General features: G+C 38.5%; 1 protein-coding gene across 2 annotated transcripts in view; it reads left to right on the top strand.

Moving 5' to 3' along the window:
* LOC139935755 (uncharacterized) overlaps window positions 1–20,791 on the top strand; it is a 190,450-nt gene that overhangs the window by 131,264 nt on the left and 38,395 nt on the right. For both annotated transcript variants that reach the window (XM_071930320.1, XM_071930319.1), the window contains exons 7-11: window positions 5,839–5,937; window positions 6,888–6,986; window positions 10,817–10,915; window positions 11,808–11,906; window positions 16,591–16,689. In XM_071930320.1, the coding sequence (XP_071786421.1) occupies window positions 5,839–5,937; window positions 6,888–6,986; window positions 10,817–10,915; window positions 11,808–11,906; window positions 16,591–16,689 (495 nt within the window). The remainder of the gene's footprint in view (window positions 1–5,838; window positions 5,938–6,887; window positions 6,987–10,816; window positions 10,916–11,807; window positions 11,907–16,590; window positions 16,690–20,791) is intronic.

Raw genomic sequence — 20,791 nt, 5'->3', positions numbered from 1 at the left:
TCTATGCGTTTTGATTGTTCGTCGTTGTTTTACCTCTAAGATGGTGGCTGGATGACTTCAATGCATCAGGTATATTGACCCAATTTACCTGACGTCATCAGAATAATCTTGGATGAACCATATTGGTGGGCAATATCACTGTGCGTTATTCAGTGAAGTGCGCATTTTAGGCGACGCAGCATTTACATGTAAACCTATGTGCCCACCAAAATGGTGAGCGTGCCATAGTCGCCGCGCATGATGCGCGCGCAATGGGTCACTAGGGGTATTGGCAACAGACAGCTCAGGAGAGAGTGAAATGGAGAATTAGTGAAGAGGCTAGAGTGAACTGCTAGAAAGAAGGAAGGTAGAAACCCACTCGCTCACTCATTCACTCACTTACTCGCTTGTCATTTGATTGCTGGAACACACATCTTGCGTCATGTATGCTCGTGTTTACTGCAGCGAAGTTGGGCTGTCATACCACATTTTTGCAGACTGACAGACCACATCTATTCACCACATCGTTATCCAAATTGTAATTCAGTTTAGTACATGCAATTATTGCTTGTCAAATATCTACATTGTCCAATTACTCAGAGAGGTGGGGTGTGGATGGTGCCACTCGTTCATGGCTTGTGGAGAGTTCAGTACACGTGTTGTGTTTCTAGAACAGGTCTCTCATGTTATTCAAACACTTTTTGGACCTGCTTGGTTCCAGGTGATTCTTTTTTAGTTCTCGTCCTAACTTAGGATTAATCTTAAGTCCTGCATGCTACAGTGCAGGATTGGGACTCGTCCTAAGTCCTAAGATTAGTCTTAAGTTAGGAAGAGTTTTGTGAAATCGATGGCAGGTTACTTTAAAAACATGGGCTTTTGAGCCTAAGCCTGAGCTACAGCCTTTGCTTTCTTTTACAGGATATGCACTGTTTTTGGTTTACATTGTCTCTGCGCAGAACATCTCTTAAGATTGATTATGGCGGATTACAAATGCCTGTTATTATTACAGCCAAAGCTTTGGTACCAGACAAGATGGCTGCTGGTACAGGGATATTCCAGCCTTATTGAAAGCGCAATCTTATCTGTGGGATCTGACAAGTCATTATCACCCACTGCCCTGAGTGTCTGATATCACAGACAGTATGTATTGATCAGTGGTCGTGCATACAAACCTTAATATATGCGGCTTATCAACAACGATGTGTAAACGAAACGTTCTTTATCAAACCTTCCCTCAACCCATCTGCCCTTAGCACTTCCTGTTTCGATATTTATGAAGTTGTTCGTCGTCGCGATCCTTTTTTTCTTCCTATATTCTCCGGCTGTCTCGGTGTTCAGGGTTTAATCATTCTGAAATGGATCCCATACGAAATCTGATGAGCTTGATTTTTAATGGGGGGAGCCCATTAACCTACTTCCATCTGCATTCCAACTTGGTCGCTGATGATGTGGACGCCAAACTAGCAGTGTAGTATTTCTCTGTTTTCTGTTTGGGCATGGAGAAAGAAATTGGGCATATTTTTGAGCACAATTGGCCAACTTGGAATATTATTCTAGCAGTTCCATTTCTTTAAAATGCACTGTAAGCTTGTTTATGTGCTTTTTTTGTCCATCGTCGATTTGTTTGAAATAATAGGTTTTCAAAGGGTGCGTCGTACGGGACAATTGACCTTTATCATGGTTCAGCCATGTTACTTTCCTTCTATTCGACTCATTATACCCCAAACATTGGCTGAAAGGAAACAAAAAGTCTGGTTCCTTTCATTATGTTACAGTTAGATCAGCTATTGTTACTGTTGTATACAGGGTACCTGACACAAATGACCCTGATCGGATACTAACATGTCTATATGGTTTGGGGGAAGAGCAACAACAACAACTATCAACAGGAGGAACACTCCCAAACACACCCCTAAAGATGATAACATCTATGACAACATATCTCATTCAGATTGTAGCCTTCGAGAAAGACTCCGCTAGGGTTCGAAACGTCAGGCCTCTATCTACTTTTTTGTTGCAACATCTCATTTACCCAGCTGCATGCTCTGTTTAAAACTGACACAGTAGCCTAACTGCCTAAATGTACGTTCTCAAGTACAACAGCGGAGCGTAGATCTGGTTGCCGTTGTGCAAATGAAGGTGAATATGATGCAACTTGATTGAGATTCAGCGAGGGGGTTGCAATGTGAAGCATCGCCATTTCCATTTTGGATGGGGCGAAATTGGATAGCCCCCCGCGAATTAAAGCGTCAATCACGATGTGCAGTTGTGGCACTTTTCTTTTTTCTTCTCTATCTACTATGTCGATAGCTCAATCACAATCTAAAACACTGCATTAATTGGATGAGCATAAATTGTGATTCAACAAATTAGTTGAATGTGATTTTTAGCTGTGGAAGAATTGATTATGAAGCAGGGCTCATCAAGTTTTGGGAAAAGATCCACAATATTGCAGAGCTTGTAGAAGCTCAACGTTTTTTACTGGACCAGGGGTCGATTTCACAAAGAGTTAGGACTAGTCCTAACTTAGGACTTAGGACTAGTCCTAGGAGATATACAAACTGCATGGATAGTCCTAAGTTAGGACGAGTAACTGGTGCTAACTCTAGATAAGACTAGTCCTAACTCTTTGTGAAATCCACCCCAGAATTTGTTGTACAAGACCAGAGTCAAAATGCGATGAACATTGCCTGAGATCAGATCTATCTTCTTTGATACTCAACAGAATTGAAAAATACTATAATCAAACTCATTTTCAACAATTTTGCACAAAGGTAGTACACATTGATGTGTAGCCTTACTAATAGTCAATTGACGAAGCACAAGACCACCGGACTTGTCAGGTTGTGAGTTTGGCCTGTAGTTATTATTTTTTATAGAATGTTTAAAAGGCACTGAATACTTACCTCATACTGTTCTCAAGTTTTCCTTATAAACATGCAACATATCGATTGTGGGCCCAATTTCATAGCACTGCCTCAGCAGAAAATTAGCAGGATACCATTTACAAACTGACATGTGACATGGAAATTTAGCTTGTAGCCTTATTCTGGTAAGCTTAATTTTGTTGTGCTTAGCTTGTTGTTGTGCTTCAAAGCAGCTCTGTGAAACTGGACCCTGAAAATTTCAAAGGTTCATGTACATGATTTGTGGTTGCATGGTGAGGTATCAATATTTGGTTCTCGGCAACACCATGTGTGTATCATACTTGCAAGGTAGAGTTTGTTCTTTAGAGAACTGTCTTGCTATATATTCTTTCAAAAAGAACGTTCAGCTCCTCCTTTAAAGGCCAGAGCTTTCGCATTCAAATGCAGTCCGCTGAGTGCGTCATACATCAAAGTAGGCACCTGCTCAAATGCAGGTAGCCACTCAAACACCTAGCCCTCTACCAAAAATTTGATGTGCACTGTATCAATTTGTATGTAGCAAGGGCACCTGTTTGGCAGAAACACTTACCACAGAACGGATCCCTGAGGTGTGCTTGGGGGTTTCTGTCCAACTTGTGAAAACAAAATCCCTCGGGAATTTCAGCCCTACAGCTGTGTGTGTACCAGATTAAACGATTATCACATGGAAAAACATCTGTCTCGCACTTAACTTAACTTAAATGCATTTATAAAGCGCTTTAACACTGTTTCAAAGCGCTGTACAGTCAAGAAAAACATTAAAATGCAGGATTAAAAAACATGAGCAAAAATAGCAATATGGTTTTTTTAAAAATACACAGCAGTGAAAAAAGTTTTGTGTGATGAATATTTTTTTTCTTAAGAGGGGTTTTTGCAAGTTTGGGGAGAAGTTGGTCTAATCCTTATTGTGATCAAGTTATTTATGGTAGAGTCTGGATTGAAAGTACTTACATCATTCATGATTGCTTCGACAGACTTGAGGCAAAAAATTATAATTTTGTTTTTTTCAAAGTAATTTTTATAAGCGCTTTGGAAGGACACAAGTGTCAAGACTTGGACCCAGAGCATGAGTTTAGTTCTCTTAACAACTTGGCCTTGACAAGGGGCATACAGGACTTTAGTGAATTTAATCATCCAACAACCAGCAGTGTATCACACCTGTCCGCCTTTTAACAACAAAACTAAATCCTTGTTTCTGACAATGGGAGACTTTTGAGACCCTGAAGGCAGCAGACATAGTGGTCCTTTTTTTTGTAGCTCTGCGCGTACTACATGCTCAGTATTGCGCGAGTAGGTCTGAGCATGCGCATTACTGGCGAGAACTGTGCAAGGGACGTTCAAAAGTCTCTCATTATACCAGGACTGCTGATGTTTTATATGTATAGTTGATTTAAATGAGCTTGATTTAAACACCAATGTTTATAAAGTGCAAGGCTTTAACTTCCCTCTTAAAGACGTCTGGACACTATTGGTAATTGTCAAAGACCAATCTTCTCACTTGGTGTATCTCAAAATTTGCATTAAATAACAAACCTGTGAAAATTTGAGCTCAATTGGTCATCGAAGTTGCGAGATAATAATGAAAGAAAAAACACCCTTGTCACATGGAGTTGTGTGCTTTCAGATGGTCAAATTTTGTGACCTCAAAAACTAAACTTGAGGTCTCGAAATCAAATTCATGGAAAATTACTTCTTTCTCGAAAACTACGTCACTTCAGAGGGAGTCGTTTCTCACAATGTTTTACACTACCAATCTCTCTCCATTGCTCATTATCAAGTAAGGTTTTACGCTAATAATTATTTTGAGTAATTACCAATAGTTTCCACTGCCTTTAAAAGTCCACAGCAATTTCCCTTTGGTAAGGGGCACCTTACAAAGTGTGTTATTTTACGGACGTAATTTGAATGGAATTTCCCACTGTGCATAAAAGATCATCATGCGAAATAAAATTACAACAATAAAAATGGGTTGCGAGAAAGAAGTGTCAGCTCTAGTTGATGAAATAAAACTGACTTGCTGATTGAATCTTACGCAGTGCAGGCACTACTCAGGCGTATGTTCCCCTCCCCCCCCCCCCCCCGACATCTTGATTTATACTTAGCAGTTTAAAAAAACACATTTTGCAGTGAAGTTGCCGCTGAAAGATGTGAAGCAGAACTATTCCTTGATGATTGAGAACGGACAACTCTGCAAAAGCATACATATAAAGCTTTCCTTGCTAAAGGGACGTCAGTGTTTTTTTTGAAAGAGTTAAAACCTTCCTGTCCTCTTCTAATAACAATACTGGGTTCTTATACGGTGCTTTGTCACAACCCTATGGGCGTATGAAAGTGCTTAGTATTTGTTTCCTGGAGCTCTGTTTTTAAAGTATGAGACCTATTCCTTTACAGCACCATGTAATGGTTTACAAGGTACACTATTCGATAAGTACACTGGATTCTTATATGTGCGTTACACAACACAGTAACTGTGCCTTTCGTCCTATCTGAAGGACACAGCAATCATGGTAAAGATTTCAAATACAGACAAGTAACTTATGAAAGTTTCAACACTATAAGGTGAAAGCACCTAAAGTAAATATTTCTTGAGACAACGCATGGTGAGGTATCAATATGTGTTTGGTTTGCAGTAACACCATGTGTGTATCTACTTGCCAGCTAGATTTTGTTCTTTCGAGAACCGTCTTGCTTTATATTCTTCTACCGCGGAGTAGATTTTTGGAATTTTGGAGACTTCTAAGTTCTGAAAAGAACTGTTCTGCTTGATAACTACTACCTGGGTGGAAGGTAAACAAATCGGCCGGGACTACTACTTAAGCTGTAGTGGATCTTTATCAATTTTACTACTGCAGAGTGAGTTTTTAATTGGTCTCAATATTTTGTCAAGCTTGCTCTTTTCATCGTTAGGAGACTGTATATTCAATATTTCTTTCTTTCTTGTTTTATCTGACAGCATGGCGTTACTCCCATCATTTGGGCAGCAGGCCGAGGGCAGACTGCTGTTGTGGAGTGTCTACTACGGCATGGTGCTAAGGCAAACTCAGCAGACAAGGTATGTATCAAGTGAATTAGAGCTGCAACGACTGGTCCAAATATTGCCAGATAATTGCATCATTTCAGTTCAATTCAGAAGTATTTATTCCACCATAAATTCTCTAAGAATGTGTTGTGAATGCACACTTGACATCAGGACTCCCGCAAGAACTGGAAAATAAGCTGTGTGAATGATAATTGAAAATACTGCAGATGCTCACACAAACCCAATTCAAGTGGTTACAATATAGGGCGCCACCAATAGTTTGCCTGGGAGAGGCTATTGTTCACACTATGTATAGACTGGTCCCCTGTCTTTATCTGCAGACAGGTATTTGGTTTATGAATAGACATGTAAGTCAGTTCTAACTGTGAATCTCCAGAGTTATGATGAAGGCCATGTGAAATGATACAAGGTCAAAGGTGGTTATATATGTGGGGCTCAATGGCAGATCTCTGGCGTAATTCACGAAAGGCATTCTCATCAAACAAAATATATCTTGCTGATTTGTGTTGCCTTATTAAATAAAGTACATATACATGCATCAAAGTATTTCTCGTTCGAGTGGTAATGCCCTCTTGAAAGTTTGAGAATCCTTTTTTTAGTACAATTGTTCGTACATGCATGATAAGGGTGCTTTAGAATGCATAAAATAGATCGTACATGTACATGTCTGACCTTGGCACTGAAAGAGTTAAGCCTGGTTCATACTTCCTGCGAATGCGAATGCGAAGCGAATGTTGACGTCACAAATTCGCAATGAACAATTCGCAGCAGTTGAATTCTGCTCGACTCACTTGCGAATATCGCTGCGAAAGGAGGTTTGTCACGTCAAATTCGCTTCGCATTCGCATGAAGTATGAACCAGGCTTAAACTTTTAAACTTAACATTCTTACATAAATGAGTGTGATGTCATGATGTACATCGTTCAATGGTTGATATGGATGTGTGTTTCCTTTTGTTTTAGTATGGCACGACGGGGCTGGTTTGGGCAGCAAGGAAGGGTCATATAGGATGTGTAAAAGCCCTACTACACAATGGCGCCAATGTGGATATAGCCGGCATGGTAAGGGTATCATTCATTCTAATCCTTACACATTAAAGGCACTGGACACTACTGGTACTTACTCAAAATATCTGTTACCTTGAAACTTACTTGGTACTGTAATAAGCAATGGAGAGCTGTTGATGGTATAAAACATTGTGAGAAACGGCTCCCTCTGAAGTATGATAGTTTTTGTGAAAGAGGTAATTTCTCAATCAAATATTAGAAGAATTAATGTCTAAAGCCTTTTTTAGGCATCTAAAAGCACACATATTTGTGCAACTCTCTTGCGACTTTGATGACCAATTGAGTTCTAATTTTCACAGGTTTGTTATTTTCTGCATACATGTATGTTGAGATACACCAAGTGAGAATACTGGTCTTTGACAATTTCCGAAGGTGTCCAGTTTCCAATACTGATCGTTAGCAAACGATCAGTATTGGAAACCATTGAAATTCACCATAATTGGTATTCATCCGGATTTGTATTAGACTGTTAGAAACTATCAATATTGTCAATATGATTTGCATTGCTTACTTTGAAGGCACTGGACACCTTCTCACTTGGTGTATCCCAACATACATCGATCATTTCTAATATATTATTTCATTAATATAATTAGTACCGATCAATATTGCTCATGCATGGTTAGACTGCAGGACAAGGTTGTGGGTTTGAATCCCCAGAGCTTAACACTGAGTTCACTGTGATTACCTCTATGCCAATCATGATCAATACCAACCATTAGTAATATTGATCATCAGCAATACTGATATTTAACAAGAGTCCACTGTAGTGAAATGATAGAAACTACCCTTTCCCATGATGTTTAATCTTGCCTCGATACTTTTTTCCAACAAGCGTTTTCATTATATACCTCTGCATCTGTAAAGACACTGGACACTATTGGTAATTGTCAAAGAATAGTTTTCACAGTTGGTGTATCTAAACATATGCATAAAATAACAAACCTGTGAAAATTTGGGCTTAATCAGTGGTCGAAGTTGCGAGATAATAATGAAGGAAAAAAACACCCTTGTCACACGAAGTTGTGTGCGTTGAGATGCTTGATTTCGAGACCTCAAATTCTTAACCTGAGGTCTCAAGAAAATGAAATGGAAAATTACTTCTTTCTTGAAATTTGCTCCACTTCAGACGGGAGCCGTTTCTCACAATAATATTTTATACTACCAACCTCTCCCCGTTACTTGTTACCAAGTAAGGTTTTATGCTTATAAATATAATAGTGTCCACTGCCTTTAAATGACAAACATATTTCTTGTATAATTATACAGTTTAGCATTAATTGTGAATGTTTCAACCTGAACTAGATCACACAAACCAATCCCTCAGGGACATGAATTGCCAAGGGTTTAATCTTACAAATTGAACTTGTGTGAAAGACTCCAATTGCTTGTGTTTACTAAGCGTTTCTCATTCGAAGGCCACAGCTTTACATTTGTATATACATGTATATACATTTGTCTTGCCGCAAGGGGGGAGATCACTTGCTTTGTAAAGCACTCTGACGTCATTTATGGCCTCCACAATAATTCATTGTGATCTCAAGACAGTATAATGACAAATATCCAAACTGGCATTTGTTTGTAATCATGGTACGATATTTATTGAGGCGATATTTTTTAGGAAGAAAAAAGTGGTTTGCTTGGTGGACTTTTGAGTCTTGTTACCCGTGTGCAAATAGCAGTTATAGATGCATTACAAAAAGGGGCTCAGACTACTTATCCCTCCAAGTCCTTGTTTTGGTTGCATTGCTTGAAAGGATCTGTGGTCCAGTGGTTAGACTGCATGACTTGCAATCACAAGGTTGTGGGTTCGAATCCGCCTAAGATAACCGATGATTTCACAATGGCTACAGTGTAATTGTCGTCTAGTTACTGAATCACTGTTTCTTGAATTCATAATCATAGACGTTTAAACTATGTTTGTATGAGAGAGATTGGCCGTTGCCAGAATGGCGTTTGTATCCCCCTGTACACATTTATTGTGAAGAGAAGGGGTCTCTCCGGTGTGTCTGGCAGTACATTTATCTTTAAATCATGAAGGCTGTACTCAAAATGCAAGAAGAAGAAGAAGAACCTACTGTATTATAACGGTCTAAAATGAAAAGGAATCGTAAGAAGTCTCCCATGTTCTGAAAATCTACACCGCGGTAGTAGAACATAAAGCAAGACAAGTTCTCTAAAGAACAAAATCTACCTGGCTTTGCAAGTAGATACACACATGGTGTCACCGCAAACCAAATATTGATACCTTACCATGCAATGCCTCAAATCCCATATAAAATAAATAGAGTACATGGACCATGCACAGTGTGTAGTTTCAAGAGCCACAGTGTTTGCTACTGCATAAAAGCCCATTAAGAGCAAGCATTATGTTGACAGCGTAAACACTTTTAGTGGACGGGCGCCTCTCTTTTTCAGGCCCCTGATATCCGGATTATTCAGTTTGGGCTGAAATGTACGTACGTCCATATCGAATGTTTCGGCATTTGATCACACTTGACCAAGCTGGAGTTTAGTGACAGGAGTTCGCTGACACAGTTCACTGACGGTTCAATGGCATCATTTGTGTTTGAGCTGTTGTTGCCGCGTGGGGTACGCTGAGCACCACAACATTCTATGCAATGAGCAGTACATCTCACAAAACAAGGAACTTGAAGCAAGCCTGTAACAACATCATTAAGAGGGAAGGAAAATAGCTACCACTTTTGTTTCTGGGTTAGTCATGTTGTAGTAGGGGGTTGGGGAGCATTGAAACAAACATTTGAAAACGTTGCTAGGAATGAACTTAATGTTCGCACACTGTCCTTCTACATTCTTGATGTATGTTTGGGATGGGCCTGAATCAACTGTAAGCTTGTAAGGCCCCCCCCCCCCCCCCCCCAGTAAAGAGCTGAAAGCTTTGCTGTTGGTGCTGTTTTATCCAGCAGTGGTTGCTTAAAGGTATAGGACACTGTTGGTAATTACTCAAAATAATTGTTAGCATAAACACTTACTTGGTAATGAGCAATGGAGAGCTGTTGATAGTATAAAGCATTGTGAGAAACGGCTCTCCTGAAGTAACATAGTTTTTGAGAAAGAGGTAATTTCTCACTTAAACATTAAAAGACTTTAGACTTGAAGCAACTGAAAGCACCCAAATTTGTGCAAAAAGGGTGTTTTTTCTTTCATTATTCTCTTGAAACTTGACACAATTGACTTCAAAATTTCACAGGTTTGTTATTTGGTGCATATGTTGGGATACACTAAAGTTAGAGTACTGGTCTTTGAGATTTACCAAACATGTCCAGTGTCTTTAACCAGTGGTTAAAGACAATCCACTCTGTAATTTGAAGGATTTGGTTGCTTTTTGTAACACAAAACACAATGTCCACAGATTTACATTAAATTTACACTGTTTGAAGACATTAAAATGAGAGTAGAAAGCTTACCTTAAAAGATAACTTGCTGAGGTGCTGTAATTTTTGAGAAATGAGAAGAAAAAAAACAATGTCACAAAAATATGTTGTACATACTTTTAAAAAATTCATCTCACTGAGACGATAACTATTTTTGTGACTTGTTTCTCAAAAACAACAATACCTCAGCAAGTAATATTTTCAGGGAAGCTTTCTACCATCATTATCTTCAAACTGTGTTAGTTCAATGTAAATCTGTGGACATTGTGTTTTGTGTCCTTTAAAAAGTACCCAGACCCTTTAATGTAACCCTTCCCCGTGGTATAGGGGTATGTTCATTTTGGAATAAAACAAGAAATCTAATCAAATCAATTAATCGTTGGATGTGATTTTTAAAAACTGCATTTCTATTTTTTTTCTTCCCGTCAGAACTCGTGGACAGCGTTGATTGTAGCATCACGGGGAGGTTTCACTGAGGTTGTGGAGATGATACTACAGGAAGAACCCAATGTCAATGCCGTCGATAAGGTCAGTCCAGCATTGTGTGATTCCCATCAGACCGAGCTCAATCAAATATTAAAACACTCTTAAGAGTTACAAATGAGCCTTGGCTGACAATATAAAACCTCACAATTGTGTTGAGGTATTCAATTATGTAGACGGGTCGAGACAGGTGACAGCAGAGCCGTCAAACGCAGTCCGCTATCGTTGAAGTCTTTCTCTAAAGGTGTTTTAGAAGGAGTTGGGGTCAAGCACTGCTTGAAGATCCTGGTTATTTTTGTGGGATTCAAATGGAATATGCACACATGTCTGGACTCTTGTGTTATAGATTTATTTGCAAAGGAGTCAAGTGGCTGTTCTTGCAGCCTCTTTGTGACAGCAACGTTGATTTCTATATAGTAGACAGGTGAGGGCTTGAGCAATATTTTTGGAAGCGTTGCTGTATTATGGATTGCAACTAATAAATGGCCGACCGTGTTAGTCGACGAGGTAAAAGGAAAACCACGCAATTTCGAGTGATACTTGTGTTGATCATTTTATTCTACTTTTAAAATATCTTTCTAATCATTATATGCGTTTTATAACAAACAGTTACAGAACGCTTTTTAAAAACCAACTCTACCGATCCAAGGCAACGTACATGTTCTTTTAAGTTGGGAAGGTATTGCATTCTGCTCTACCAGCCAGGCTCCTGATGTATGATACCCATGCCTACATCCTTACAGACTGTGAAGGGGTAACCCTGTTTCAGCCCAAGTAGCAGCTGGCAACGTGTCCCTGGTGACAGTTGATTTGGGTCGACAGCCGAAATCATAAAAGTGTAGGCACTTTTCGGCCTAGTGATGTTATGCGATATCTCATATAAAATATTTAGTTTGGTTTCTACATCTACATGTATTAGCATCTTCTTCTTTTTCAGGAGGGAATGACAAGTATCTGCTGTGCTGCAAAAGAGGGCAACACTGAAGTTGTGAAATTACTCCTGGCGCATTCAGCCTACATGAACATCCAGGACAAGGTAAGTCTGTGTTTTGTATTCGTCTACCTCTATTGCGCACCATTCAAAGAATAACCCAAGTGTCAACAGCTATTGCACACCAGTCAAAATAATTAGATTAAAGACACTGGACACTATTGATAATTACTCAAAATAACTATTAGCATAAAACTTTACTTGGTACTGAGTAATAGGGAGAGGTTGATAGTGTAAAACAGTGTAGAAATGGCTCCCTCTGAAGTAATGTAGTTTTTGAGAAAGAAGTAATTTTCCACGAATTTGATTTTGAGACCCCAGACTTAGAATTTGAGGTCTCGAAATCAAGCATCTGAAAGCACACAACTTCATGTAACAAGGTTGTTTGTTCTTTTATTAATATCTTGCAACTTCGACGACTAATTGAGCTCAAATTTGCACAGGTTTGTTATTTTATGCATTGTTGAGATACACCATAGTGTCCAGTGTCTTTAAAGGGAAGGTACACTACTGGTAATTGTCAAAGACCAGTGTTTTCACTTGGTGTATCTCAACATTTGTAAAAAATAACACACCTGTGAAAATTTGAGCTCAATTGGTCATCGGAGTTGGGAGAAAATGATGAAAGAAAAACACCCTTGTTGGACGAATTTGTGTGCTTTCAGATAGGAATAAAAGACTTATTTTAATGAGAAATTATCTCTATTTCAAAATCTATGCTACTTTAGAGGGAGCCGTTTCTCACAATGTTTTATATTATAACACCCCTTGCAAGTATTCTGCCTGCTCATTGGTTTAGAGCGCGTCACATGACATGTCTTAGTTTTGCTAGACGACGGCTGTGTGATAGTGCGTCGGTTTGCCATGCGCTAGTCCGACAGACTAGCACACGGCGTGCAGTACCCAGACGTCCGTTGCGTGTACGAGGATGATAAATTAATAGTCTGTAACCATTTCGGATTGCACGACACTACATGCACCACAGTAAGTAAAAGTGTTTGCAATCTGTATTCGCGTCTTCCGTGGATTGTAGCATTCAGGTCTGTAACTTAATAATAATAGTACAGTATTTAGAAATGTTTGGGGTGTTATAAAACAAATATTGACTGCTTTTACTCGTGCAATGGTTAAAAACTATGACTCCCTCGGTGATCCCCGGAGCGTTCTATTTTCCCGAGGCGAAGCACTCAAAGCAGTCAATATTTGTATACTATCAACAGCTCTGCAATGCTCGTTACCAAATCAGTTTTTAAGTTAATTTGTTTTGAGTAATTACCAAACGTGTACCTTTCTTTAAGTCTGGAATCCTACAATGCTACTATTTCTTTATATTCATGTTTTCATTTCATCTATGTTTACGTATATTTGAAAGCGTTTTATAGCAGCTGTAAATAATTTTCTACTTTACAGCTGGGACACACACTCATAAATTGTCATGCGCCACTAAGACTTTTGAGTCAACATGCTGTTGTAATAATTTCCCTGGAGGGTTAGACAATTACAGGGTTGTGCCGCTTTGTTTCTTATTGCCGACTCAAGCTATCTCAACTGAAAGGGAACATTCCAATCTGAAATCCACTCAACCGTACCATGGAAACGATGATGCTAAAGATAGTTGGTAGTGGCGATTGTCAGAAGCAAGAATTTGTCTGCTGATGTTCAATCTATCTCTGCTTAGCGAGGCAAGAGATGTGGATGATGCAAGATGATGAAAATCCTTTACACAAATATTTCGAAATGTAATGTGGGTGAGGGTGTTATACGCCTCTCTTAAAATTTATGTCTGTAACGACACAACCGTGTTGATTTCCACAAGGATGCCATGCCACTGGACCTTCTAATTTCAATCCAAGATGGCGCGGGTTACGCTTTTAATAGTATAGATAGATAATTGTAACTCAATTAGTTACCTATTCATGTTTGGTGTGTTGTCATTTAGCCTTTGAGAAAGACTCTGCTAGAGTTGAAATGTCAGGCCATGAACTATTTTGGTGCATTTATACCATATGTCCTTTTGCTTGGTAATAAGCAGTTTGCAACAGTTATTTCTACTTTCCCAATTTCAATTTGTGTGGAACAAACAATATTTGACTAGTATACAAATATTGACTGCTTCAAGTCCTATTTTGGTTAAAAGTACGTCTGAGACCAAAATTATCCTTGTTGCAATCTATTTTTTCGGGAGGTAAAGACGAGGGAAAATCAACCGCTCTGGGGATCACTGAGGGACTTTTAGTTTTAAACATAGCACAAGCAAAAGCTAAAATCCTGTCTGCTAAGGTCGAAATGTGAGGGCAGTTCACTATTTTTGCACATACCTTAATTCACATACATGTAGCATTAAAACAATTAAACAGCTAAAACAGTATTCTTTAAAAGCAGTGGACACTATTGGTAATTACTCAAAACAATTATCAGCTTAAAACCCTTCTTGATGACGAGTAATGGGGAGAGGTTGATAGTATAAAACATTGTGAGAAACAGCTCCCTCTGAAATAGCGTACTTTTCGAGAAAGAAGTAAAATTCCACAAATTTGATTTTGAGACCTCAGATTTAGAATTTGAGGTCTCGAAATCAAGCATCTGATAGCACACAACTTTCATTTTCATTATTATATCGCAACATCAATGACCAATTGAGCTCAAATTTTCACAGTATTGTTATTTTATGCATATGTTGAGATACACTAAGTGAGAAGACTGGTCTTTGACAATTACCAATAGTGTCTAGTGTCTTTAAGCCCTTTGTATAAGACAACAAAATAAGAAACAATAAAAAAATAAGTATTCTACACTTCCTCCATATACTTTAATAATCCAGACACACAGAATGTTATCTAAGCCAAATTAACCCAAAACCGTCGCAGGCTTTCCATCTTAAGTCCAAAACAAAACACACTTCCATAAATTGTTTTCATCCACCGTCGAATTTGAGTCAACACACCGGTCCCCCATCGGTTGGTAATCAATAGTTGGGAGTAATTTCCCTTGTGTATCGATGTAGTCGGGATGTTATTTTTTCTCTTTTGCTCTTTTTTTATATTTAGCGTTGAGAATGTTGTTGCTGTTGAAAGAAGATTGGAAAAATATGTCCGTTTTCTAGCGAGGGATTTTTTGTTGAGGGTATTAAAGTTTACATGGCCGATGGGAAGTAGTGTCTGGGCGCTCACGAAGCAGGGACATTGATGTGGTGTGTTTATGTTGGGGCACCGTTGGGATATCCTTAAGAGAATTTAAGCAAATTTGTTTTAGCTTTTGGCTTGGACTTGATTTAAAAAAACACTCGGATTCACTTTTAGTTTTTGAGTCTGCTATATCGCCATGGACAATAGACCCTTCCCATGAAATATGTAAATTGCACATAGCGCGTGCGCACTAATGTTTTTTGGTTGGCAAATTGAGGGAATATCGCGCTGTTTTGTACACGGGTAATGGGTGCGTCACGCAGACGCGATTGCGCGTCTGCTTAGTGCACAACTCTATGGCGTTTGCCAACCAACAGGGTCTGTACGCATGCGAGAATGTAATTAGCAAATTTCATGGGAAGGGTCCATTGTAATGTGTCATCCCTCTTTGCTTTACAGCAATTAAGATTGAAACACTCTCAATAAAACTTCTTTGCTGTTTTGAATATTGAGCACTGGGCTCAATTTCATAGAGCTGCTTAGGCAAAAAAATGTTGCTTGATTATTTTATGCTTAGCAAAAATATAAGGATACCAGTCAAAGATTGAACATGTAACATGGTACTTTGGCTGGTGAACTTTAGTCTGGTAAGCGTAATTTAATTGTGCTTGGCAACTGTTTGTGCGGTGCAGTTCTATGAAATTAGGCCCAGGTTTGCTACGATGAGCCAGATGTCGCCAAACGAGCAATTCCATGGTAATCATTAACGTGATTAGTCGCATAGCGTTGACCGTGGGAATATGTAATTGTACAAAATCTGGGCTGAATTTCACAGAGCTGCTTGAGCAGACAATTTTGCTTACATATTTGTGCTAAGCAAAAATTAGCAGGATACCATTCAGAAATGGTGCATACATTTTTGCCTGGTAACCTTATTCTGGTAAGCATAATTTTGTTGTTCTAATTTTGTTATGACTTTGAACTGTAAGTGATAACAAACAAATAAAATATCAAACATGTCTTCACATTTTCTCTTAAGTTAAACCTGTGTGATGCGGTTTTCCCAACTCACCAATTTATTTTTTAGATAAAAGTAAACCAACATGGCTGACAGAATATTGCTTTCTGATATTGCTCAGTTCCCTTACAGTTGTCCGTTGCAATTTCATAACCCATGGTCCAATTAAATTTCAAACCCCATATAATTCTGTCAAGACATGGAGCTAGGCGACCCAAGTACAATTAAAGCTCCTTCATTTAGTCTTTATTAATTTGTGCTGGCTTCAGATTCGCCATGGTCGGAGCCCAACAGAACGTGTGATTGAATTCATCCTAAAGACTCGATCGAGAGTTTTACAAGCGAGACGGATTGCAATAATGTGATTAAAAAGCATTTGGCAATCACAGACTGAACGCATCTTTCTACATGTCTATAAGTAAACAGTTCCCCATGACTACGTACATAGAGACTGCCGAGTGCAGGCTGGCGTTCTGGAGTCTCCCTGCTTGTCTCTGACCTGTACTTTTTTTATGGTCTTGTTTCCGCTGAGGACTTATCGTTGCTCATTTTTTGTATTCATTTATTTCTTATTCCGATTGTACAGAGTGAAGACACCGTTCTAATCCATGCTGTAAAAGGTGGACACACCGAAATTGTTAAAGCTCTGCTGGACAAATACGCAGATGTCAACCTTCAAGGACATGTAAGTATTGTTCGTTGACCACAGTTTGTTACTTCTCCTCTCATTCATGTCATTTCATTCCATTCTGTCGTCTTAGTTGCTAATGCGTTTCAGTTGGTGTGTTAATCTGATCGGAAATCTGGGCCCGATTTCTGTGTTAATCTGATCGGAAATCTGGGCCCGGCTCCAGGGCTCTGCTTACAGCTTATTGAAATACTTACTTTATAGGACGCCGTCAGTGCAGTTGCGGTAAGCAGAGCCATGAAATTGGATCCGGGGCCTGGTTTCATAGAGCTGCTTAAGCAGAAACTATTGCTGAAAAATTTTCTGCTAAGCAGAATACCAGTCACAATTATTACATGTGACATACTGGTTTGGCTGGTATTAGTTTGGTAGTTTTGTTGTGCTTAGCTACTTTCTGTGCTTAATCGGCTCTATGAAATTTGGCCACGTGCAAAAGTTCATTCAATCATTCATCGGAATGTTGAGCTATATAATCTATGATTACAAACTATGTTCATGCCGAATTTCACAAAGTGAACTGATCGGCCATGAAATAATCAGACCAATGTAGTGATCTGCATTGCTAAGGGAATATGTGATGTCAACTAATGTTAATCACTGTGGGAAAAGACACAGAAAAATCCTGTGCATTTAAGATCCTGGAAAAAAAAATTGGGGGGAAAAATACCCTGAAGAGCCCAACTTCATAGTTTTTCTTACTGCGGTTTTCTGCGTCTACAACCCATAGATTCTGGCATTTCATAGTGCATCGTAAGCACAGAATTCTGCGGAAATCTGTGCCATGACATTGAGTCCTGCTTTGGTGGGGGTCGAGGGTTCGAATCATACCGCTGGGTTTTCCCCGCAGGACCCCCGGGAATGGACAAACTTTACAGTCCTAATTATCATCCATTGATGTGGGGGTTTTACTGTTTGTAAATAAGCGCATTGATGCCACTGCTTATGCGCTATATAAATGTTGCCTATTATTATCATGACTATTTTTATTTAAAAAAACAATACATTTTTTATCCCCAATGGAACTATTTCATCCCAAAATCTACAGTGTCTTACATGTAAAGACAGCAAAAAAAGTAACGCAGCTGTTGGAAAAGCACCTATAATTTTAAAATTGTTAATCGTATTCTAAAAATGAACTCCTATTGACATGATTGATCTCTCCTCTGATTCAGCGGGAATTTTGAAAAGCTGTTCTTGTCAATAGGAGTTACTGCAAGAATGGAAATGGGCACTTTTCACTTGTAAGCACTTACCGCGACAACAATACTCGACTGATTGTAACAAACAAGGTGTCAAAATCGCCGCAATTAAATTTTCCGTCTCCTTGTATTTTTATTTTTAAAATACGAGTAACAATTTTAAAATAACAGGTGCTCTTCCAACAGCTGCGTTTCTTTTTTTGCCGTCTTTAGGTTATTTATGAGTGCAGGCTTTTATTGAATGCTGAGTGTTGTACATGTATGCAATCTGATCATGTCACTTAGTGACCATAATGGCCAATTCGATCACACTTTATGGCATGTACTAAAACTTACATATTTTTTAACGACACTAGACTGTGTATGTATTTTAGCATTAAAGGGTCTATGTAACTTTTGTAGGACAAAAAACACAATGTCCACAGATTTACACTAAACTTACACAGTTTAAAGATAATGATAGTAGAAAGCTTCCCTGAAAATATTACCTGCTGAGGTGCTGTAGTTATGGGGAAATGAGTAAACCAATGTCATGAAAATAATTTTCGTCTCATGAGACGAAAATTATTTCAATCATTTACAAACGTATTTTCATGACATTGTTTTACTCATTTCTCAAAAACTACAGCACCTCAGCAAGTAAGATTTGAAGGGAAGCTTTCCACTATCATTATCTTCAAACCCAGTAAGTTTAATGTAAATCTATGGACATTTTGAAAAAGTACCCGAATCCTTTAAAGTGCTCAACGTTGGTTCCCTTGAATTTCTTAAAGCAATGCACGCGTGTATTCATGGTTTCCAGAAATGTTTGAACACAGTAGATATTGCACATGAAGTGTTTGAATACAATTCAAGTCAATTCAAATACACATTTATTTCCATACTTCCATGAAAAATATCAACAATTACATGGATTATATTCTGGAGTAAAGCAAAAAATTATTAAGTTACGGTATACATTAATGTAACGAGTAGAGTATTGGGCTGTTTTGATAAGCAGAATAGATGGATTGCGCATGATGTCATCGGCCACTATCGTTGATGAAACCTGCAAGCGGGAAAGGCTATCATTGGCTGAGATATGTGTGCAGCATGCACTTTTGCGTTGTTTCTCATCAAGTATGGCGGTCAATGACACTTATATTGTGCAATACATCTATTGCAACTTGCACAGTCTATTTATACATATTCTTGAAATTTAGACTGGCAAAATGAGTGCATGCTCCTCTGAAAATTAATCCATTGTAATCAGTAGATTGATTACCATCCTTTTAGTTTTATTGATAAGGGAAGCTTATCGGAAAAGAAGTATTTATTTTGGGCACTTTTTTTAGGGAAGTTATTTGTTTGGTACTCATGATCACTCTTTTAATCGCGATCGCAAGCGCAGAATTAGGAGATAAGCAGAGGCATTAATTTGGGCCCTGCTGTGATACCATTAAACCACCTAGCCAGTCTTATATTTTAGCGGCGGGTTCTGCAACAATTTAATAGATGTTAAATTTGCATCGGGGGATAAAGAATATTATTTGTGATTTGTTATCAACGCAGATGTGTATTTTCTGATGCAGAATCCCCCCCCCCCCTAACCATGGTTTGGTTTATCTATTGTTGTATGAAAATCCTTTTGGCGTCACCACATAGTCTATTCCTTTCTCTTGTCTGTTGGAACATTATTCAGTCACTACATACAAGTTGTGGAATAATAAAAGCTTTTATGACGTTGATTATACTGATTTAGGCATGGTAGAATTCCAGCCTACACAATGTTTCCTGGCATAAGGGTATTTTTCTTCAACGGCCAGTAAGATTTGATTTGTGTGGGCTTATGAGACCAATTATTGGATCAGTTTCCAGGTTCCATTTTTACTGCCATTCTGTACTTTATAAATCCTACCAGTAAATTGCACTGTCTGTGTTTTACAAATATTTCAGTTATTTTGTGGGAAGGTAGGGGATGTTTATGATGGAAAGTACAGGAAACCTTTTGCTGATGGTGGGGCGGATGCACTTTGGAGTTTTTTTTTACTGTCTTTAGGGGGAATGCACAGGTGGAAAATTAAATTGATTGCAGACAGCCCTTAGGGTGCTAAGTTTGGAGTCAATGGTTATAGACAGTAGGTTCACCTGTTAGGGGGAGCTCTATGCAAAATGTAGGTCCAATTTCATGAAGCTACTAGTAAAGAGAGATTTGTTTCGTGCAACCAAATTGGGCTTAGCAGAAACAGGGCCCAACTTCATAAAGCTGTTTTAAAAGCAGAAAATACTGCTTAACTAAAATCACTTTGTTGAACAAAAAATGAGTAAGGTAAATAATAATAATAATAATAAACATTTATATAGCGCCAAATCCATTAAAAATGCTCCCAGGCGCTTTACAACAACAACAAATTTTAACCACAAAAATCCATAAAGTATGATCATAAAACAATAAAGATACATGTACAGTACAAGTAAAAAGATTAATATAATCAATCAAACACATTGAGTAAAAGCCACCGAAATTGTTTGATCCAGTAAAAAAAACACAAACAATAATTATGATAATAACAATTATAAAAACCGCAACAATAATATGAAGCAGCAGGGCAGTAAGAACATAGAAAAATACTTTAAGTTAAAAATGCTTCCCTAAAAAGATGTGTCTTAAACCCAGATTTAAAGCTACAGAGGGAGTTTTCCTCCCTGAGACAAACATTTAGCTGGTTCCACAGACGAGGTGCTATTGCAGAGAAAGCTCTGTCACCGTAAGTACATAATCTAGTGTTCACAGGTTGCAATCTAGTTTTATCTGAGGATGAACGTGTGGTCCTACGTGAAGTTGAGTTAACCGTAAGCAATAGTTCACAAAGATAGCCTGGAGCTAGACTGTTTATACATTTAAAAACAAGCAGACAAAT

This window comes from Asterias amurensis, chromosome 4 (assembly GCF_032118995.1).
Source record: "Asterias amurensis chromosome 4, ASM3211899v1".
Classification (NCBI taxonomy): domain Eukaryota; kingdom Metazoa; phylum Echinodermata; class Asteroidea; order Forcipulatida; family Asteriidae; genus Asterias; species Asterias amurensis.
The sequence above is the reverse complement of the archived record's forward strand: the minus strand, read 5'-3'. Positions and strand labels throughout refer to the sequence as shown.